Source organism: Mobula birostris, chromosome 3 (assembly GCF_030028105.1).
Source record: "Mobula birostris isolate sMobBir1 chromosome 3, sMobBir1.hap1, whole genome shotgun sequence".
Taxonomy (NCBI): Eukaryota; Metazoa; Chordata; class Chondrichthyes; order Myliobatiformes; family Myliobatidae; genus Mobula; species Mobula birostris.
The window spans coordinates 115589230-115613591 of record NC_092372.1 but is presented as its reverse complement, the minus strand read 5'-3'; the positions used below and the strand labels follow the sequence as shown (position 1 = coordinate 115613591).

The window sequence follows — 24362 nt, the reverse complement described above, 5'->3', positions numbered from 1 at the left end:
GATGTCAAATGTGACTCCGAACTCACCCTCACTGTCAATCGGTGACCCCGAACTCACCCTGACTGTCAATCGGTGACCCCGAACTCAGTCTGACCAACAAACTGCGACCCCAAATTCACCCTGACTGTCAATCTCTGATCTCAAACTCACCCTGAATGTGAAACTGGACCCCAAACTGACCCTGTCTGTCATTCTGTGAGCCTAAACTCACACTGACTGTCAACCTGTGACGCAGAATTTACACAGAATGTCAATCCGTGATCCAGAATTCACCCAAAATGTCAACCTGTGACCCCAAACTAACACTGACTGTTAATCTGTGACCCCAACCTCACCCTGAATGAGAATCTGTGACCCCGAACTCACCCTGACTGTCAAGGTGTGACCTCGATCTCACCCTACTTGTCAATCTGTGACCTCAAACTCACCCTGAATGTCAATCTGTGACCCTGAACTCACCCTGACTGTCAATTTGGAACCCCAAATTCACCCTGAATGCCAACCTGTGACCCCAAACTCAACCTGAATGTCAATCTGTGACCCCAAACTCACGCTGTCAACCTGTGACCCCGAACTCAACCTGAATGTCAATCTGTGACCCCGAACTCACGCTGTCAACCTGTGACCCCGAACTCAACCTGAATGTCAATCTGTGACCCCGAACTCACGTTACCTGTCAATCTGTGACCCTGAACTCAGCCTGTCATTCTGTGACCCCGAAATCACCCTGACTGTCAACCTGTGACCCTGAATTTACCCTAAATGTCAACATTTGACCGCAAACTAACCCTGACTGTCAATCTGTGACCCCAAACTCACAGTGCCTGTCAATCTGTGACCCCGAACTCACCCTGACCGTCAATCGGTGACCTCGAACTCACCCTGACTGTCAATCTGTGACCCTGAACTCACTCTGACTGTCAATCTGTGACCTCGAACTCACCCTGACTGTCAATCTGTGACCCCGGACTCACCCTGACTGTTAATCTGTGACCCCGGACTCACCCTGAATGTCAGTCTAGACCCTGAACTCAGCATCACTATCAACCTGTGACCCCAAACTAACCCTGACTGTCAAACTTGACTCCGAACTCACCCTCACTGTCAATCTGTGACCCCGAACTCACCCTGACTGTCAAGGTGTGACCTCGATCTCACCCTACTTGTCAATCTGTGACCTCAAACTCACCCTGAATGTCAATCTGTGACCCTGAACTCACCCTGACTGTCAATTTGGAACCCCAAATTCACCCTGAATGTCAACCTGTGACCCCAAACTCAACCTGAATGTCAATCTGTGACCCCGAACTCACGCTGTCAACCTGTGACCCTGAAGTCAACCTGAATGTCAATCTGTGACCCCGAACTCACGCTGTCAACCTGTGACCCCGAACTCACGTTACCTGTCAATCTGTGACCCTGAACTCAGCCTGTCATTCTGTGACCCCGAAATCACCCTGACTGTCAACCTGTGACCCTGAATTTACCCTAAATGTCAACATTTGACCGCAAACTAACCCTGACTGTCAATCTGTGACCCGAACTCACCCTGACCGTCAACCGGTGACCTCGAACTCACCCTGACTGTCAATCTGTGACCCTGAACTCACCCTGACTGTCAATCTGTGACCCCGGACTCATCCTTACTGTTAATCTGTGACCCCGGACTCACCCTGAATGTCAGTCTAGACCCTGAACTCAGCATCACTATCAACCTGTGACCCCGAACTCACCCTGACTGTCAATCTGTGACCGCGAATTCGCACCGAATGTCAATCTGTGACCCCAAACTAACCCTGACTGTCAAACTTGACTCCGAACTCACCCTCACTGTCAATCTGTGACCCCGAACTCACCCTGACTGTCAAGGTGTGACCTCGATCTCACCCTACTTGTCAATCTGTGACCTCAAACTCACCCTGAATGTCAATCTGTGACCCTGAACTCACCCTGACTGTCAATTTGGAACCCCAAATTCACCCTGAATGTCAACCTGTGACCCCAAACTCAACCTGAATGTCAATCTGTGACCCCGAACTCACGCTGTCAACCTGTGACCCTAAACTCAACCTGAATGTCAATCTGTGACCCCGAACTCACGCTGTCAACCTGTGACCCCGAACTCAACCTGAATGTATATCTGTGACCCCGAACTCACGTTACCTGTCAATCTGTGACCCTGAACTCAGCCTGTCATTCTGTGACCCCGAAATCACCCTGACTGTCAATCTGTGACCCCGGACTCACCCTGAATGTCAGTCTAGACCCTGAACTCAGCATCACTATCAACCTGTGACCCCGAACTCACCCTGACTGTCAATCTGTGACCGCGAATTCGCACTGAATGTCAATCTGTGACCCCAAACTAACCCTGACTGTCAAACTTGACTCCGAACTCACCCTCACTGTCAATCTGTGACCCCAAACTCACCCTGAATGTCAACCTAGACCCTGAACTCAGCATCATTATCAATCTGTGACCTCAAACTCACCCTGAATGTCAATCTAGACCGCGAACTGACCCTGACTGTCATTCAGTGACCCCGACTCACTGTGACTGTCAACGTGTGACACCGAATTTACACAGAATGTCAATCCGTGACCCTGAATTCACACTAAATGTCAACCTGTGACCCCCAACTAACCCTGACTGTAAATCTGTCACCCCGAATTCACCCTGACTGTCAATCTGAGACTTCGAACTCAGCCTGAATGTCAATCTGTGACCCCAAACTCAGAGTGGCTGTCAAACTGTGACCCCGAATTCACACTGACTGTCAATCGGTGTCCTCGAACTCACACTGAATATCAATCGGTGACCCCTAACTCACACTGAATGTCAATCTGTGACCCTGAACTAACCCTGACTGTCATAATGTTACGCTGAATTCACCCTGAATGTCATTCTGTGACCCCGAACTAACCCTCTCTGTTAATCTGTGACCCCAATCTCACCCTGAATGTTAATCTGTGACCCCAAAATCACCCACATGGTCAATCTGTGACCCTGAACTCACCCTGACTGTCAATCTGTGACCCCGTACTCACACTGACTGTCAATCTGTGACCCCGAATTCACCCTGACTGTCAATCTGTGACACTGCACTAACCTGATCTATCAATCTGTTACCCTGAACTCACCCTGACTGTCAATCTGTAACCCCAAGTTCATCCTGAATGTCAACCTGTGACCCCAAACTCAACCTGAATGTCAACCTGTGACGCCGAATTCACCCTGACTGTCAATCTGTGACGCCAAACTCACCCTGAATGTCAACGTTGACTCCGAACTCACCCTCACTGTCAATTTGTGACCCTGAACTCACACTGAATGTCAATCGGTGACCCCAAACTCACCCTGACTGTCATTCTGTGACCCCGAACTCACCCAAACTGACAATCTGAGACACCAAATTCACCCAGACTGTCAATCTGTGACCTCAAATTCACCCTGAATGTCAACCTGAACTCCAAACTCACCCTGACTGTCAATCTGTGACCCCGAACTCACACAGACTGACAATCTGATTCCCTGAATTCACCTGACTGTCTATCTGTGACCTCAAAGTCACCCTGAATGTCAATCTGTGATGCAGAATTCACACAGAATGTCAATCCATGACCCAGAATTCACCATAAATGTCAACCTGTGACACCGAACTAACCCTGTCTGTTAATCTGTGATGCCAACCTCACCCTGAATGTCAATCTGTGACCCTGAACTCACTCTGTCTGTCAATCTGTGACCCCGAATTCACCGTGACTGTAAATCTGTAACCCCAAATTAACCCTGAATGTCAATCTGTGACCTTGAACTCAGCCTGTCATTCTGTGACCTCAAACTCACCCTGACTGTCAACCTGTGACCCAGAATTCACCCTGACTGTCAATCTGTGACCCCGTACTCACTCTGACTGTCAACCTGTGATGCCAAATTCACACTGAATTTCAATCCGTGACCCTGAAATCACTCTGTATGTCAACCTGTGACCGTGAACTAACCCTGATTGTTAATCTGTGATCCCAACCTCACGCTGAATCTCAATCTGTGACCCCGAACTCACCCTAATTGTCACTCTATGACCCCGAACTCACACTGACTGTCAAGTTTTGTCCTCGAACTCACCCCACTTGTCAAACTGTGACCTCGAACTCACCCTGACTTTCAATCTGTGACACCGAACTCACCGTGACTCCCAATCTGTGACCCCGAACTCACCCTGAATGTCAACCTGTGACCCTGAATTCACCATCACTGTCAATCTGTGAACCTGAACTCACCCTGACTGTCAATCTGTGACACCGAACTCACCGTGACTCTCAATCTGTGACCCTGAACTCACCCTGAATGTCAACCTGTGACCCTGAATTCACCATCACTGTCAATCTGTGAACCTGAACTCACTCTGACTTTCTATCTGTGACCCCGAACTCACCGTGACTGTCAATCTGTGACCCCGAATTCACACTGAATGTCTATCTGAGACCCCGAATGAACCCTGAGTGTTAATCTGTGACCAAGACTCACCCTGAATGTCAACCTGTGACCCCGAATCCACCCTAACGGTCAATCTGCGATCCCAAACTCACCCTGGCTGTCAATCGGTGACCTCGAACTTACCCTGACTGTCAATCTGAACTCCAAACTCACCCTGACTGTCAATCTGTGACCCTGAACTCACACAGACTGACGATCTGATTCCCTGAATTCACCCTGACTGTCAATCTGTGACCTCAAAGTCACCCTGAATGTCAATCCATGACCCAGAATTCACCATAAATATCAACCTGTGACACCGAACTAACCCTGACTGCTAATCTGTGACACCAATCTCACCCTGAATGTCAATCTGTGACCCAGAACTCACCCTGAATTTCAATCTGTGACCTTGAATTCACTGTGACTGTAAATCTGTAACTCTAAATTCACCCTGAATGTCAATCTGTGACCTCGAACTCAGCCTGTCAATCTGTGACCCCGAACTCACCCTGAATATCAATCGGTGACCTCAAACTCACCCTGACTGTCAATCTGTGACCCAGAATTCACCCTGATTGTCAATCTGTGACCTCGAACTCAGCCTGTTAATCTGTGACCCCGAACTCACCCTGACTATCAATTGGTGACCTCAAACTCACCCTGACTGTCAACCTGTGACCCAGAATTCACCCTGACTGTCATTCGGTGAACTCGAACTCACACTGAATGTCAATCTGTGACCCCAAACTCACGCTGAATGTCAATCTGTGACGCCAAACTCACCCTGAATATCAATCTAGAACCCGAACTGACCCTGACTGTCATTCTGTGAGCCCGAACTCACCCTGACTGTCAACCTGTGACGCTGAATTCACACAGAATGTCAATCCGTGACCCTGAATTCACACTAAATGTCAATCTGTGACCTCGAACTCACCCTGACAGTCAATCTGTGACCCCGAACTCACATTGACTGTCAATCTGTGACCTCGAACTCACCCTGACAGTCAATCTGTGACCCCGAACTCACATTGACTGTCAATCTGTGACCGCGAACTCACCCTAAATGTCAACCTGTGACACCGAACTAACCCTGACTGTTAATCTGTTACCCCAATCTCACCCTGAAGGTCAACCTGTGACCCCGAACTCACCCTGACTGTCAATCTGTGACCCCAAACTGACCCTGACTGTCAATTAGTGACCCTGAACGCACATTGACTGTCAACCTGTGACCCCGAACCGACCCTGACTGTTAATTGGTGACCAAGTAAATTGGAGACCCCGAACTCACCCCGACTGTTAATCTGTGACCCCAAATTCACCCTGTCAACCTTTGACCCCGAACTCACCCTGGCAAACTGTGACCCCAAACTCACCCTGAATGTCAGTCTGTGACCCAGAATTCACCCAGACTGTCACTTGGTTACCCCGAACTGACACTGTCTGTCAATCTGTGACCCCGAATTCACACTGAATGTCTAATTGAGACCCCGAATGAACCCTGAATGTCATCCTGAGACCCCGAACTCATCCTGAATGCTAATCTGTGACCCCGAACTCAAACTGACTGTCAATCTGTGATCCTGAACTTACCCGATTGTCAATTTGTGACCCCAAAGTGACCCTGAGAGTCAACCTGTGACCCTGAACTCACCCTGGCAATCTGTGACCCCGAACTCTCCCTGAATATCAATCTGTGACCCCGAACTCACCCTGAAAGTCAATCTGTGCCCTCAATTAACCCTGACTGGCAATCCGTGACCCGGAGCTCACCCTGAGTGTCTATCTGTGACCCTGAATTCACCCTGAGTGTTAATTGGTGACCGCGAACTCACCCTGACTGTCAATCTGTGACCCCGAGCTCACCCTGAATGTAAATCTGTGACCCCGAACTCACCCTGACTGTCATTCTGTGCCCCCGAATACACCCTGACTGTCAATTCCTGACCCCAAACTCACTTTGTCTGTCAACCTTTGACCCTGAACTCACCCTGGCAATCTGTGACCCCAAACTCAGCCTGATTTTCAATCTGTGACCCCAAACTCACCCCGATTGGGAACCTGTGACCCTGAACTCACCCTGAATGTCAGTCTGTGACCCAGAATTCATCCTGACTGTCACCTGGTGACCCCGAACTCACACTGACTGTCAATCTGTGACCCTGAACTCACCCAACCTGTCAATCTGTGACCGTGAATTTACCCTGAATGTCATTATGTGACCCCAAACTCACCCTGACTGTCAACCTTGGCCCCTGAACTCACCCTCATTGTGAATCTGTGACCTCGAACTCACCCTGACTGTTAATTGGTGACCCCGAACTCACCCTGACTGTCAATCTGTGACCCTGAACTCACCCTGTCTGTCAACCTGTGACCCCGAACTCACACTGGCAATCTGTGATCCCGAACTCACCCTGAATATCAATCTGTGACCCTGAACTCACCCTGACTGTTAATTGGTGACCCTGAACTCACCCTGATTGTCAATTTGTAACCCTGAACTCACCCTACCTGTCAATCTGTGACCCCGAAATCACCCTGAATGTCAATCTGTGACCCTGAAGTCACCCTGACAGTCAATCTGTGACCCTGAACTCATCCTGAATGTCCACCTGTGACCCGAAACTCACCCTGACTGTCAATTGGTGACTCCGAACTCACCCTGAATGTCAATCTGTGACCCTGAACTCACCCTGACTGTCAATCGATGACCCTGAACTCACCCTGAATGTGAATCTGTGACCCCGAACTCTCCCTATATGTCAATCTGTGACCCTGAACTCACCCTGACTGTTAATTGGTGACCCTGAACTCACCCTGATTGTCAATTTGAGACCCTGAACTCGCCCTACCTGTCAATCAGTGACCCCAAAGTTACCTTGAATGTCAATCTGTGACCCCAAACTTCCCCTGACTGTTAATTGGTGACCCTGAACTCACCCTGACTGCTAAGCTGTGACCCCAAACTCACCCTGACTGAAGCTGTAATCCCGAACTCACCTACTGTGGGACCTCTCACAACCCCCACCCCTCTCACAAACGTTCGCCCCACCTGCCCATTGCACAAGACCCAAACTCAGAAGCCCCACTTCCAAAAGTCACACCGTCATACAACTCTCTCACACTTCATCATACAGCCCTCTCACATGCCGTATAAAACCCTCTCACACGCCGTCATCCGACCCTCTCACACGCCGTCATCCGACCCTCTCACACGCTGTCGACAGCCCTCTCACATGTCATCATACAACCCTCTCACACGCTGTCGACAGCCCTCTCACATGTCATCATACAACCCTCTCACACACCGTCATACAACCCTCTCACACACCGTCATACAACCCTCTCACACTTCATCATACAGCCCTCTCACATGCCGTATAAAACCCTCTCACACGCCGTCATCCGACCCTCTCACACGCCGTCATCCGACCCTCTCACACGCTGTCGACAGCCCTCTCACATGTCATCATACAGCCCTCTCACACACCGTCATACAACCCTCTCACACACCATCATACAACCCTCTCACACACCGTCATACAGCCCCCTCACACGCCGTCATACAGCCCCCTCACACGCCGTCATACAACCCTCTCGCACACCGTCATACAACCGTCTCGCACACCGTCATACAACCCTCTCACACGCCGTCATACAACCCTCTCACACGCCGTCATACAGCCCTCTCACACATCGTCATACAACCCTCTCACACACCGTCATACAGCCCCCTCACACACCGTCATACAACCCTCTCACAAGCCACTCATCTCCCCAAAACCCCCCACCCATCTGCCAGCACCCCCATCCTTTTCTCAGAACCCTCCCACTCTTCTCTCAGAAACCTCCCACCCATCTCTCAGAACACCCCCACCCTTGTCGCAGAACTCCCCCACCTATCTCACAGAACCATGCCACCCAACTCTCAGAATCCCTCACCTTTCTCCCAGAAACCTCCCCACCCTTTTCTCAGAAACCCCACCCATCTCCCAGAAAACCCCCACCCTTCTCTCAGAAATCCCAACCCTTCTCTCATAAAATCCCCAACTATCTTCCAGAAACCCCCCCACCCATCCCCCAGAACCTACCACCCTTCTCTTAGAACCCCCCCACCCATCTCCCAGAAACCCCCACCCTTCTCTCAGAAACCCCCCACCCTTCTCCCAGAAACCCCCCACCCATCTCTCAGAAACCCCCCACAGTTCTTCCAGAAACCTCCACCCTGCTCTCATAAACCCCCCACCCTTCTCCCAGAACTCCCCACCAATCTTTCAGAAACCCTCACCCTTCTCCCAGAAACCCCCACCCGTCTCTCAGAAACCCCCACCCGTCTCCCAGAAACCCCTATCCACCTCTCAGACCCCCCACCCATCTCTCAGAAACCCCCCACCCTTCTCTCAGACCCCTCCCACCCTTCTCCTAGAACCCCCCCACCCTTCTCTCAGAACCCCCCCACCCTTCTCTCAGAAACCCCCCACCCGTCTCTCAGAAACCCCCATCCGTCTCTCAGACCCCCCACCCATCTCCCAGAACCCCCTACACCCGTCTCTCAGAAATCCCCTACCCTTCTCTCAGATCCCCCACCCTTCTGCTAGAACCCCCCCACCCATCTCTCAGAAAAACCCCATCCGTCTCTCAGACCCCCCACCCATCTCCCAGAAACCCCACCCATCTCCCAAAAGCCCCTACCCTTCTCTCAGAACACACCCCCCCCCGTCAAGATAAGGGCATGTTCGGCACAGCTTTGTGGGCCGAAGGGCTTGTGTGGTGCTGTAGAGTTTCTATGTTTCTATCTCAGAAACCCCCCACCCATCTCTTACACCCCCCACCCGTCTCTCAGAAACCCCCCACCCTTCTCCCAGAAACCCCCCACCCATCTCTCAGAAACCCCCCACAGTTCTCCCAGAAACCTCCACCCTGCTCTCAGAAACCCCCCACCCTTCTCCCAGAAACCCCCCACCCGTCTCTCAGAAACCCCCATCCGTCTCCCAGAAACCCCTATCCACCTCTCAGACCCCCCACCCATCTCTCAGAAACCCCCCACCCTTCTCTCAGAAACCCCCCACAGTTCTCCCAGAAACCTCCACCCTGCTCTCATAAACCCCCCACCCTTCTCCCAGAACTCCCCACCCATCTTTCAGAAACCCTCACCCTTCTCCCAGAAACCCCCACCCGTCTCTCAGAAACCCCCACCCGTCTCCCAGAAACCCCTATCCACCTCTCAGACCCCCCACCCATCTCTCAGAAACCCCCCACCTTTCTCTCAGACCCCTCCCACCCTTCTCCTAGAACCCCCCACCCTTCTCTCAGAACCCCCCCACCCTTCTCTCAGAAACCCCCCACCCGTCTCTCAGAAACCCCCATCCGTCTCTCAGACCCCCCACCCATCTCCCAGAACCCCCTACACCCATCTCTCAGAAATCCCCTACCCTTCTCTCAGATCCCCCACCCATCTCCTAGAACCCCCCCACCCGTCTCTCAGAAAAACCCCATCCGTCTCTCAGAACCCCCCCCACCCATCTCCCAGAAACCCCACCCATCTCCCAAAAGCCCCTACCCTTCTCTCAGAACACACCCCCCCCCGCCAAGATAAGGGCATGTTCGGCACAGCTTTGTGGGCCGAAGGGCCTGTGTTGTGCTGTAGAGTTTCTATGTTTCTATCTCAGAAACCCCCCAACTCATCTCCCAGAAACCCCCACCCTTCTCTCAGAAACCCCCCACCCATCTCTTACACCCCCCACCCATCTCTCAGAAACCCCCCACCCTTCTCCCAGAAACCCCCCACCCATCTCTCAGAAACCCCCCACAGTTCTCCCAGAAACCTCCACCCTGCTCTCATAAACCCCCCACCCTTCTCCCGGAACTCCCCACCCATCTTTCAGAAACCCTCACCCTTCTCCCAGAAACCCCCACCCGTCTCTCAGAAACCCCCACCCGTCTCTCAGAAACCCCCATCCGTCTCCCAGAAACCCCTATCCACCTCTCAGACCCCCCACCCATCTCTCAGAAACCCCCCACCCTTCTCTCAGAAACCCCCCACCCTTCTCTCAGAAACCCCCCACAGTTCTCCCAGAAACCTCCACCCTGCTCTCATAAACCCCCCACCCTTCTCCCGGAACTCCCCACCCATCTTTCAGAAACCCTCACCCTTCTCCCAGAAACCCCTACCCATCTCTCAGAAACCCCCACCCGTCTCTCAGAAACCCCCATCCGTCTCCCAGAAACCCCCACCCGTCTCTCAGAAACCCCCATCCGTCTCCCAGAAACCCCTATCCACCTCTCAGACCCCCCACCCATCTCTCAGAAACCCCCCACCCTTCTCTCAGAAACCCCCCACCCTTCTCTCAGAAACCCCCCACAGTTCTCCCAGAAACCTCCACCCTGCTCTCATAAACCCCCCACCCTTCTCCCAGAACTCCCCACCCATCTTTCAGAAACCCTCACCCTTCTCCCAGAAACCCCCACCCGTCTCTCAGAAACCCCCATCCGTCTCCCAGAAACCCCTATCCACCTCTCAGACCCCCCACCCATCTCTCAGAAACCCCCCACCCTTCTCTCAGACCCCTCCCACCCTTCTCCTAGAGCCCCCCACCCTTCTCTCAGAACCCCCCCACCCTTCTCTCAGAAACCCCCCACCCGTCTCTCAGAAACCCCCACTCGTCTCTCAGACCCCCCATCCATCTCCCAGAACCCCCCGCACCCGTCTCTCAGAAACCTCCCACCCATCTCTCAGAAACCCCCCACCCTTCTCCTAGAACCCCCACCTGTCTCTCAGAACCCCCCCACCCATCCCTCAGAAACCCCCATTCATCTCCAGAACCTCCCACCTCTCCTTCAGAACCCCCCATCCATCTCTCAGAACTCTCGTCCATCTCTCAGAACCCCCAACCCTTCCCTCAGAACCCCCCACCCTTTCCTCAGAACCCCCCAACCCGTCTCCCAGAAACCCCAATCCGTCTCTCAGAACCCCCCACCCTTCCCGCAGAAACCCCCACCCTTCTCTCAGAACCCTCCACCCACCTGGGGCACCATGCTCTTGAAGGAGTCCATGATTCGAGAACTCTTGGCCTCCTGGTAGTAGGAGAAACAGCCAGTGATCATCACCACGGCCGCCAGCACGATGCCCAGGTACAGCTGTGGGCAGAACAAGTCAGAGGGTACCATCACTGGAGGGGAGGAACGGGAGGACGAGAGGGCCAAGGTCCTGGGAGGGGTCTCAGGGCTCCAGTGAGGGGCTGCATATACAGGGATAGGAATGCTCAGCTCCTTCCTAAATGCCTCGGCAACAGCTGGAGATCTGAGAGATGAAGACAACTGTGGGGGGGGGGTGGGCGGTACTGGGTGCAGTAATGAGGTTGTGTGAGGAGGGAGTGTCAAGGAAGAGAAATGAAATGACTTCATAGGGCAGGGATTGGGATGGGGAGTTGAGTTAATAATTGGATGTTAGGCCAGGGTCAGAGGTCAGGAATTGGGACGGGCAGTCAGGTTAATGATAGGGCATTATGCCAGGGTCAGAGGTCAGGGATTGGGATGGGGAGTTGAGTTAATAATTGGATGTTAGGCCAGGGTCAGACATCAGGAATTGGGACGGGGAGTTAGGGTCATGATAGGGTATTACGCCAGGGTCAGAGGTCAGGGATTGGGATAGAGAGTTGGGTTAATGACTGGGTATTAGGCCAGGGTTAGAGTAGAGGGGTTGGGAATCTTTCAGGGACTGGGATTGGGTGCTGGGTGAGGGTAAGAGGAAAGGGGTTTGGGTTGGGCTGCGGGCATGTAAGATGGTTCAGGGTCAGAGATTGAGTGTTGTGTCAGAGGAGAGGGGTAAGGGAAGTGGGGGATCGAGGGTTGAGGTTTCTGTTTGGGATGAGGTCATATTAGATTCAAGCATCTGGACTAGGAGGATTGGGTTGGTGTGAGTATTGAAGTTGGAGTCAGAGGGTGGGTTTGGGAGCGGTGGGGAGGATACTCACGTTGTCATTGGACGGCTCATCCTCCATGGCGGCCTGGATGCTGTAGGCCAGGAAGCAGAGCACGGCCCCGATCCAGAGCAGGATGGAGAACCCTCCAAATAGCTGACGGCAGAACTTTACCCACTCTGGTGTGGTGGGGGGTGGGGTCAGAGCATTGGGGCCCTCCAGGGCCAGGATCTCAGTTGCTCGTGCATTGGTCAGGCCCTGGGGGCAGTATACACATATGAGAGTTAGAGAGAGAGAGAGTTAGAAAGAGATAGAGTTAGAGACAGAGAGATAGAGAGAGTTAGAGAGAGATAGAGAGAGTTAGAGAGAGATAGAGTTAGAGAGTGTTAGAGATAGAGAGAGTTAGAGAGAGAGAGATAGAGAGAGTTAGGGAGAGTTAGAGAGAGAGATAGAGAGAGAGAGACACACACACAGGGTGGGCAAAGAAAAGGAGAGGAAGATAGAGAGAGGGGGAGATGGGAGAGGTGTGAGTGGGAATGGATGTAGAGAGGGAGGTGAGGTAAGGGATGGGAGTGTGGCAGGAAGGTGGATAAAGAGAGAGGGGAAGTGGAGAGAAGGTGTAGTGAGAGACAGGAGAAGAAGGCAGAGTGAGGAGTCGGAAGGGAGGGAAAGATGGAGAGGGGAGTGGAAGGAGACAAAGAGAAAATGGGGTAAGGAAATGAAAGAGAGTGCGGGGAGAGAGAACAAAGGGGGAGGAAGAGGGAATAAGGATACAGAGAATAATGTAAAAATACATGAATTATGATAACCCCATCCAGCATTCACTCCCTTCCCCCTTTCACCCCACCACACCACTTCATCCTAAGCTTCTCCTATATCCCAGTTTCTGGGTTCCTCCTTTGGGACCACTGGCCAAAAGGGGACTTTCCCTGAGATGCATGACTGCACCAAGCAGAGAGGCCTGGAGCTGCTACCCAGCAGAGACCAAAATCTTACACTGAAGCCCTGGGTTGGAGGGGTGGTGGGGGAGCGTGCAAGGGGGGCGTGTGAAAGAGGAAGGCACAGGGAGAGGAGGAGTTGCCTGGGAGAGGGGAGGGGATAAAGGAGAGGCCCATTCCACAATCAATGTAACCCCTCCCTCCTACAGACTGGCTGTTAGGTCTCCATTTGTCTTTCATCCATGTGTCTATTGAAGTGACGCTGATGTCCCAGCTGTGAACAGTGTATTCTAGACACTCAGCATTCCTTGTGTAAAATGTTACTGGTTGTTCACTCCTAATCACCTCGATTAAGTTACTTCTCAACCTCATTTGCTCCAGAGAGAAAAGACTGCTCACTCAACCTTTCCTCATAAGAAATGATCTTGAATCTAGGCAGAATCCTGGTAAAAGAGCTCTGGCAGAGATTCATAGATTCCTGATTGGGCACAGGATTAAGGGGAAAAGGAGGAAGAATGGTGTTGGAAGAAGTATCGACCATGATTCGAAGGGTTGAGGAGTCCAACCCTGCTCCTGTACTCTCAGTGGCCACTTTATTAGGTATACCAGCTCGTTAATGCAAATATCTAATCAGCCAATCATGTGACAGCAACTCAGTGCTTAAAAGTATGCAGACATGGTTAAGAGTTTCATTTGCTTTTCAGACCAAACATCAGAATAAGGAAAAAATGTGATCCAGGTGACAGTGATCCTGAAACAATTGTTGATACAGGTAGGGTGGTTTGAGTATCTCAGCTTCTGAGAAACTTCTGATCTCTACTACGGATGAAGTTTCCAACGGAACTGTTTGGGACGCCTTTAAAGCTTATATCCGTGGTCAGATTATTTCCTATTCGGCCGGTTTGAAAAGACGTATTAACAATGAAATACTTCTACTGGTTGATAAAATTAAAGAAGTTGATAAAAAAATATGCTATTTCTATTGCTATTTCTCCTAGCAAGGAGCTGTACAAACACAGAGTTGAACTCCAATTGGAACATAGCTTATTATTAACATCCTTGATCGAAAATCAATTAATGAGAACTAGAAGTGATTTTTATATTCATAGCGATAAATCGGGTAAATTACTGGCTAACCAATTGAAATTTGATTCGGTTAAACGTCAAATTACTAAGATCTGCAAACAGGATGATACTTTCACAGTTGATCATGTTGGGATAAACCAAACCTTTCAAGAATTTTATACCTCTTTATATCACTCTGATTTTCCTCATGATTCTAAGTTCATGCATGATTTTTTCAGTAAATTGAGTTTTCGGAAACTATCACCTGAAGATTGCCTATCATTAGAAACTTCCATTTCAGAGGAAGAAATAATAACTGCAATCTCATCATTGAATTCCGGTAAAGCACCCGGTCCAGATGGGTTTACAGTGGAATTTTTAAAATTTTTTTCCTCCATTCTTTCTTCTAAGTTGTCTAGAATATTTAAGGAAACAATTAGTTTAGGTAAATTACCACAATCGTTTTATGAAGCCTCTATTTCCTTAATTCTTAAAAAGAATAAAGATCCTACGGATTGTGCATCATACGGACCGATATCTCTTCTGAATGTAGATTCAAAAATTTTTTCAAAAATTCTAGCTACTAGACTGGAGAAGGTGTTACCTCAAATTATTTCCATGGATCAAACCAGATTCATTAAAAATCGCTATTCATCTTTTAATATTAGGAGGTTAATGAATATTGTTTATACCCCCTCACTCACTACCCCGGAATGTATTATCTCATTAGATGCTGAGAAAGCCTTTGACAGAGTTGAATGGCCTTATTTATTTAGTGTTCTTGAGAAATTTAATTTTAATTTGACATTTATATCTTGGATTAAATTGTTATATTACTCCCCGGTAGCCTCAGTCTGTACAAATAATTATAGATCTCCTTTTTTTCGTCTTTTTCGCGGTACTAGGCAAGGTTGCCCTCTTAGTCCTTTACTATTTAATATTGCTCTTGAACCTTTAGCAATTGCTATTCGTGACTTGCCAAATATTGTTGGTATTACCCGTGGAAACGAAGTACATAAATTATCATTATATGCAGATGATTTGTTGTTATATATCTCTAACCCGGAGAAGTCAATTCCTGCTATCTTAGATCTGTTAGCTCAATTTAGTAACTTTTCTGGTTACAAATTGAATCTTAGTAAGAGTGAATTATTCCCTTTAAATAAGCATGTACCTATTTATGGACGTTTACCATTTAAATTGGTTACTGATTCATTTATAGACTTAGGGATAATCATTACGAAAAAGTATAAAGATTTATTTAAAGCTAATTTTTTACCTTTAATTGATCAGATTAAACTTTTATTTACCAAATGGTCCCCAATCTCTTTGTCTTTGATTGGTCGGATTAATGCTGTTAAGATGATCATTTTTCCTAAATTTTTGTATATATTTCAATCGGTTCCAATTTTTATCCCAAAATCTTTTTTTGATAACGTGGATTCAAAAATTTCCTCATATATTTGGCAGAATAAAAATCCTAGGTTAGGTAAAAGATATTTACAGAAATCCAAGAAGGAGGGGGGACTTGCCCTCCCAAATTTTAGATTCTATTATTGGGCAATTAATATTCGATATTTAAAATTTTGGCTACAAGATTTGGACGCATCTTTAAACCCTCATTGGGTAGATCTTGAATCTAATTCATTACAAGGGTTTTCCTTGGGTTCGGTCTTAGGAACTTTACTTCCTTTTACTTCTTTTAAATCATATAAACAAATGAATAACCCAATAGTTAAACATACTTTACGTATATGGTTTCAATTTCGAAGATTTTTTGGGTTTAATCAATTCATTCTAGCAAGTCCCATTATATCAAATTTTCTTTTTCAACCTTCCATGATGGATCAAGCTTACTTTGATTGGAAAACCAAAGGTATAATATCTTTTCGCGATTTATTCTTGGATAACTGTTTTATGTCTTTTGATCAACCCTCTAATAAATATAACTTACCCAGATTTCACTTTTTTAGATATTTACAGATTAGAAACTTTTTAATTACTGTCTCTCCTAATTTTCCACGCCCATATCCAATGGACACTTTGGAAAAAATCTTAGACTTAAATCTTTCTCAGAAAGGTGTAATAGCAATTGTATGTAATATAATTATGAATTTATGTCCTGATGCTTCTAATAAAATTAAAGCTGACTGGGAAAGAGAACTTGAGATTAATATACCGACTGAAAAATGGGAAAAAATTCTTCAGTTGGTGAATTCATCCTCTGTATGTGCTAAGCATAGGTTGATACAGTTTAAAGTAGTTCACAGGGCTCATATGTCCAAAGATAAACTATCTCGTTATTACTCTTATATTAATCCAATATGTGACAGATGCCAGTCTGAGATTGCTTCTTTAACTCATATGTTTTGTTCATGTCCCTTGTTGGAGAAATATTGGAAAGATATTTTTGATATTATTTCAACGGTCCTAAATCTAGACTTACAACCTCATCCAATTACTGCTATTTTTGGATTACCAATGATAGACTCAAATAATTTAACCTCTTCATCACGAAGGATGATTGCATTTCTTACTTTAATAGCTAGAAGGTCCATCTTGTTGAATTGGAAAGAGATCAACCCTCCTACAGTATTTCATTGGTTTTCACAAACTATGGTGTGTCTGAATTTGGAGAAAATTAGAAGTGCAGTTTATGACCCTTCTATTAAGTTTGAAAAAATTTGGAGGCCATTTATTCAGCATTTTCATTTGATGTAATTTGATCATTTCCAAACTGGTTTTATTTCTCTGTACTGTTGTTGGAGGGGAGTGGAGGCGTCGACGCTGAGGTTTTCTTCTTTTCCATTTTTAAGCTGTTAGTTTTGCCCAAGTCTTTTAGTTTAGTTTAGTTTTTTTTCTTTTGGGATGGGTTTTTTTTTTCTTTTTTTTGTCTTTTTCCTTTTTTTTTGCTTTATATTATCCGTGATCAGTTCTACATGTATGGGAGTTTTGGTAATTTCCACTATTTGGTTTTGCAATTACTCTTTTTTTAAATGTAACAATACATCTCATATTATCTGTATTATTGCTATGTTTTGTTTCTATATTTTGAAATTAATAAAAAGATTGAAAAAGAAAGAGATTTTTATGCGCAACAGTTTCTGGAGTTTGGTGTGAACAAAAAATCCAGAGAGTGAAAATGACTTGTTAATGAGAGATTAGAGGACAATGGCCAGACTGGTTCAGGCTGACAGGAGCTCAAATGGTGGTGTATGTGCGGAAGAGCATCTCTGAACACACAGCACGTCGAACAATGAAATGGATGTGCCACAGCAGCAGAAGACCATGAATATATACTTGATGGCCACTTCATGAGGTACAGAGATAGCTGATCAACTGGCAGCTGTGTGTACCTTATGTGAGGAAGCTTGGACTTAGGCAAAGCAGAGTAGAGAGGAGCCAGTCAGACAAAGGATGGCACAGAGATCAGGAGGAGAGAGCAGTGTCAGGAGCACTTACCCTGGTCAGATCCGTCCCGTACTTACGGCTCAGCTCATCCAGGGTCAGCCTATGATCCTCCTGTGGGGCAAAGGTGAAAGGTTGGAAGGATATTTCCAAATTTTGGAATGAGAGTAACCTCCCCTAATTTGTAAATATCTAAAAAAGTGTACATTAGATAAATCATATTTATCCACTAACTGAGAAAAAGACATTAAACAATCCCCTGAAAACAAATCTGAAAAAGTTATTTTTCCCTTGGTTTTCCTAATTAAAAAGGCCTTATCCAAAATTGATAGTTTAAAAAAATAATTGAGATGGATATTGCTAGAAACAATAAAATTATTTAACTCAAAAATTCCTCATTGTTGCCCTGTTGACATAGGAAATCTCAACTGTTGACCTATAATGTAGGACGCATCCGGAATTTTTCCGGGCAGCAAATGACTTCCTCCCACGCCTTTCTGACGTAATTGGAATTCGTGTACGAGGTAAGTTACAGAAGTGGTTTGCCATTGCCTTCTGCCAGGTGAGTTTAGTTTCAAAGAGATCACCAGCTCTCAACCCCGCACAGAGGGAAAGCGTGCTGAGAGGAGCCGGCTGGGTTTGAACTTCGGAACCTCCACCCCGCAGTCCAGCGCTGATGCCACTACACCACCAGCTGTAGGACTCAGGAAATGTCAATTGTTGACCTATTGACATGGGAAATCCCAATTGGCAATCTCCCATTGTTGATCTGTTAACATAGGAAATCCCAGTTGTTGTCCTGTTGATGTAGAAAATCCCCAATTGTTGCCCTGTTGACATAGGAAATCTCCATTGTTGCCCTGTTGACATAGGAAATCCCCCGTTGTTGGAAATCCCCCATTGTTGCCCTGTTGACATAGGAAATCTCTGTTGTTGCCCTATTGACATAGGAAATCCCCGTTGTTGCCCTGTTGACATAGGAAATATCCGTTGTTGCCCTGTTGACATAGGAAATATCCGTTGTTGCCCTGTTGACATAGGAAATCCCCATTGTTGCCCTGTTGACATAGGCAAGGGGGGGGGAGGGCGGTGGTGCTGTTCTCTAGCAGGATATTTGGAAGAGATCAAAGTTTTGAGGAAAGGAGAGAGTTTAAGTCACTCACCATAGAGACTTCCTTTTTAAGCTCATCCATGTCCTTCTTGGCCTTTTTCTTCTTTGGACTGTCTGTGGAGTCCGTGCTGGTGTATTCCCGTCCATCCTGAGGTGAAGGCAGGTGGGGTAATAAGCACTGCCTCAAAATAATCACGTCCGTCGGCGCCCCAACCCTGAACCCACCCCCACGCACTGTGTAGTCTTCGGCAGATATCAGTGCCACACTCCGGTGGGGGGGTTAGTCACGGGGGAGGGGGTGTTGAGGGGGGCAACACTGTTTATCCTTCAACAAGGATCACAGTGCTCTTGAACTTTGTCAGCATGGCATTGCTGGTTGTGGGATCTTTCTGTGCAAAGGATGGTCATGAGTTCCTGGTTTTCAAGAAGGGGCACACATTCAGCCAACCTGAGGTGCTGCCCTGTGTTGTACAAAATTCTCCATGTCTCCTTCTCCCACCACCACTGGGTATAACAGGGGGACAGACCAAGTTGAATAATTCTTTGTTCTGAATTAATATGCATGAGACGGGCATCTGTAGAGAGTGCACTTGTCAAGAAACTGTGCACCATGTATCGTTTGAATGCAGCTCCCACGTGAGACCATGTGCTGTGTACCTGCGTTTCTCTCTGCGTTTGCAGGCAGTGGAAGACACGGAGGGACAGAGAACAGAAGTGGCTGACAGCAAGGATGAGATAGTGGGGGAGCGTGACGGAAGGAGGGAAGAGGGGAAGGAGGACCGGGGCTCTGGGAGAAGAGGCTGAAGTGAGCAGGACGGGAAGCAGAGTTGGGAGGGGGAGGGGAGACGGGCGGCTGCGAGGTGGGGGGGTGGGGGTTGTGGGGCAGGTGACAGGGAGATCACAGCTGCTCCTGTCTGTCCGAAAGTTAAACCCAGCTGTGGAAAGTTTTGGAGCCGGTCCCAGTGGCCCTGCCCTACCCTGTTCCGCGTCAGCCTTGTTTAACTCTTAAACAGGAGGACGGTTGAATGCCGTAGAATCATCAAACAAGCCCTGTTTACAGGCAAGCACCCAAACTGTCCTCAGAAAGCCCGTGAGGAGACAGCTGTGGTGTGGGGCACGTAAACGACAGGAGCCCGGCGTTTGGGATGTAAATTCCTTCCCGAAATGGCAGTGTCCTTGTCCCTGGGATAGAGCAAGACCTTCTGCACACATCTTCTCTCCGCCTGATCGCAGATGGAGAGATGGTGGAGGGAGGGAGCGGAGCTAACAGCTGAGGGTGGGGGGTAGGGTAAAAAGAGAGAGAGAGAGAGAAGGGGGCTGACAGGTAAGGAGAGAAACAGAGAGACGGAGAGAGAGAGGGTGGGTGATAGGTGAAGAGAGGTGTCGACAGGAGAGGAGAGGGAGCAACAGGTGAGGAGTGGGGCGGTTGACAGGTGAGGAGAGGGGGAGGGGTGACAAGCGAAGGGGGGGATGACAGGCCATGTGGGAGGGCTGATAGGTGAGGAGGGGAGAAAGGGTGATAGGTGAGGAGGGGAGAAAGGGTGATAGGTGAGGAGGGGAGAAAGGGTGACAGGTGAGGAGGGGAGAAAGGGTGACAGGTGAGGAGGGGAAAGGGTGACAGTTGAGGAGGGGAAAGGGTGACAGATGAGGAAGGGAGAAAGGGTGACAGGTGAGGAAGGGAAAAAGGGGGCTGACAGGTGGGGGAATGAGACAGGCGAGGAGACAGGTGGGGGGAGTGTGGGTGACAGGAGGGGGGAGAGAAGTGCAGCAAATCCCACCAGAAGGACAGAGGAGGGAGCCTCCTCACACATCTCTCTTCATCTCTGTCTCCTCCACCTCCTGTTCTCTCCCTCTCCCATTACCTCTCCCCTCATGTAATTGTCCTCCTTTTTCCTCTGAAAAAGGGACACAGAGACGACTAGAAGGACCAGAACTGATTGCGGTTCCCAGCGCTGGACATGGAGTTGATGAGAGTAACTCCCTCCTCGCCTCCAATCCTCCCGTCAGTTACATGTGCGTTGCGTCAGTCTCTCTGCCTCGGTCCTGCCTGTCCGTTTTTGTGCGTTTGTGCGCGTGTACGTGTACCTGTCTTTCCGAGCTGTGTGTGTGTATTCCCGTATCCACACTGTGTGTTGTCTTTATGTGACTATGCTTGTGTGTGTATGCGTTTATCTGTCTGTCTGTATGTGACTGTGTGTGTGTGTGTCCGTCCGTGCTTTTGTATGTGGTGCTCTCGCCCTCTCTCTCTCTCTCTCTCTCTCACATACACACACACACACACACACTGCATTCCCCGCCCCCCCCCCCCCGCCACTTGGCCCGAAACATCGACTGTATTCTTTTCCATAGATGCTACCTGGGCTGCTGAGTTCCTCCAGCATTTTGCGCGTCTCTCTCACCCTTTCCTGCTCCCGCCACACACACACTCTCTCTGTCACATACACATACATTCTCTCTCTGCTTCTCTCTCTGTCACATACACACACGCTCTGTCTCTCTGTCACACTCCCAAGCTCCGCCACCCACACAGACTCTCACTAATTCTGCACAGATCCCATTTCGCCCTCGATTCCTCCCCCCCCCCCTATAGATAGCCCGAGCTTGCTCAGGGAAAGTTCGGCCCACACTTGCGGATTAATGCGCGGAGAGCTGCCGTCTGAAATTGCCCGGCGATTGTCACTAATTCCTGCATTTTCACTGAAAGCTCGCTTACTGGGAGTCGCAGATCTAGACCATAACATCAAAAGACATTGGAGCAGAATTAGGCCATTCGGCCCATCGAGCCTACTCTGCCATTCTATCATGGCTGATTTATTGTCACTCGCAACCTCATCCCCCTACCTTCTCGTAACCTTTGATGCCCTGACTAATTAAGAACATGTCAACCCCTACGTTAAATATATCCAATGACTAAGCCTTCACAGCCGTCAGAGGCAATGCATTCCACAGATTCATCAGCCTCAACGTTCTCTCTAATTTTATTTTACAACCATTGTTCTGAGCAGGAATTTTGCGCGGCACTTTAAATTTTCTTTCATAGTATGTATACCATGAATATTTAGAACGAATAACTGCTCGGCAACAAAGGCTATGTGCATTTGAGCATTTTAGTTACTGCGCGGCCGCGCACCCGCGCAACTTACAAGGATCAGTGCCTCTCGCTAAAGAAATTCCTCCTCATCTCTGTTCTGAAGTGATCTTAGTCTCGAAGTAACACTCCCCAGCACATTCTTTCTTTCTCCTTCTCTCTCTTTACCCCTTCACACTCGCTCTCTGTTCACTGTTGCTCTATGTTGCACTCTTCTCCTCTCTCTCCTTTTCCTCTTTCTTTCCCATTCGCTCTCCTCCTCCCCATCTATCTTTACCCCCCTCCACACACACCATCCCCCTCTATTCTCTCCCACATCTCCTCCAATTGCCTTCCCTACCGTTTATTTCTATCGAGTTATCTTTCTCCCCGTCTCCGCACCAACCTTCATTGAGAGACATAAATAGCAGAGAGAAGGATAGAAATAGAGACAGACGGGGGCAGGGGGAGAGGAGAGTCGAAATATCGGCTGTTGGATACCCCTTCTCTTATTGTGTCGCCCTCACTGTTGTCGTCAGCGAAGGGTTTCTTGCCATCTCTCCCCCCTCTCTCAGCGGCCCCACAACCACCCCCAGCGTTGCCAAACTCCAGAAACTTTCTGAACGCAGGATCAGAACTCATGTAGTCGCATGCTCCGGATTTGAGACATCCATCCACCAAAAGCCGGGTGTCATGCACTCCCCATCTCCACCGCCATGCCCGCACCCCTCACTGTAAAAACTCACCCCCTTCGCCATTGTGTCCCGATTCGAAGCGGTGGTGGAGGTGTGGCGATGACCTGGGTAAAGGTAAAGTGTGCTGAATCGGACCCCTTGGTCTCTGTCTCTGTCAGACTACAGCCCCCTCCCTATACACTGCGCTCCCTCTCGCTCCTCTCTGTTCATTTAAGGGAACGGGTTTCCTCGGCCTGACCAATCACCTCTACATGCGGGGCGGATAGGGCGGATACACTCAGCCAGTCACAGAGTCGGGAATCCTACCGCCCGTCCTCATTGGGAGGAACCAGGGGTGGTGTGTGTGTGTGTGTGTGTGTGTGTGTGTGTGTGTGTGTGTGTGTTGAGAGAGAGAGAGAGTGTGTGTGTGTGTGGTGTGAGACAGAGAGAGAGTGCCTGTGTGAGTGTGTGTGTGTATTGAGAGAGAGAGAGAGAGTGTGTGTGGTGAGAGTACTCCACACTTCAGCACCTTTGCTCCCTCAGTCCCCTCTCTGTCTCTCCCTCTCCTTTATCTCTTTATCCTGTCTGTCCCTTTCTCTGTCACACTCATGCCACCTGCCTCTATCTTGTTCATTATCCCTCTCTCTGTGTCTTGATCACTCTTTCTCTGTATTTCTTTTCATCTGACTGTCTCTGTCTCTCCTTTAGTCAATCCATCTTCCTTCTCTCTCTCCCCTTCCCCCTCTCTCTCCCCTTCCTCTCTTTCTCTCTCTCTCTCTCTCTCTCTCTATCTTCCCCATCGTCTTTCACAGCAATTCAAATTCATAAACCCCACGACACAGGAGCAGAATTAGGCCATTCAGCCCATTGTTTGCTCCACCATTTCATCATGGCTGATTTACTTTCCGTCTCAAACCCCATTCTCCTGCCTTCTCCACATAACCTTTGATGCCCTGACTAATCAAGAACCTATCTGCTTTAAATATACCCAATATCTTGGCCTGCACAGCTGTCTGTGGCAATAAATTCCACAAATTCATGACCTTCTGGCTAAAGAAATTCTTGCTCATCTCTGTTTTAAGTTGATATTTCTCTATTCTGAGGCTGTGCCTTCTGGTCCTAGACTCCCTCACTATAGGAAACATCCTCTCCATATCCACTCTATCTGTGTCCTCTGGTCCTAGACTCCCCCACTACAGGAAACATCCTCTCCATATGCACTATATCTAGGCCTTTCAATATTCGATAGGTTTCAAATAGATCCCCCCTCATTCTTCTGAACTCCCGTGAGTACAGAGCCAGAGGCATCAAACACTCCTCACGTGTTAATTCTTTCATTCTTGTCAATCTTCTCCAGGTGCTCTCCAAATCAAATTCAGGTTTCATTTTTCTGGGGATGTCATGTTGAAATTCCGAACTACAGAGCCCTGCCTTGCCAGTCTGGAGAGCAACTGGTTACAACAACCCCAGCCTTCTTTGTTAGTGATCCTCCTTCCAGTGTATGGAGAGAGACAGAGAGAGAGACAGAGAGAGATAGAGAGAGAGAGAGAGAGAGAGAGAGAGAGAGAGAGAGAGAGAGAGAGAGAGAGAGAGAGAGGGAGAGGGAGAGAGAGAGAGAGGGAGAGAGAGTGAGTGGGGGAGAAAAGAGTTCAAATTCAAGTTTATTCTCATTCAACCATTTCCATGTGTACTGC

The 24362-nt window shown here is 48.6% G+C and overlaps 1 protein-coding gene across 1 annotated transcript in view; it reads right to left on the bottom strand.

The window, feature by feature from the left end:
• Nucleotides 1–22913, bottom strand: part of LOC140195691 (sodium/potassium-transporting ATPase subunit alpha-2-like) — a 74368-nt gene extending 51455 nt beyond the window's left edge. The window contains exons 1-5 of the mRNA XM_072254403.1: nt 22741–22913; nt 18980–19075; nt 17871–17930; nt 12460–12663; nt 11510–11623 (exon numbers count right to left, since the gene is read on the bottom strand). Coding sequence (XP_072110504.1) covers nt 11510–11623; nt 12460–12663; nt 17871–17930; nt 18980–19075; nt 22741–22752 — 486 coding nt within the window. The 5' untranslated portion in view covers nt 22753–22913. The remainder of the gene's footprint in view (nt 1–11509; nt 11624–12459; nt 12664–17870; nt 17931–18979; nt 19076–22740) is intronic.
• Nucleotides 22914–24362: the final 1449 nt, after the last annotated feature.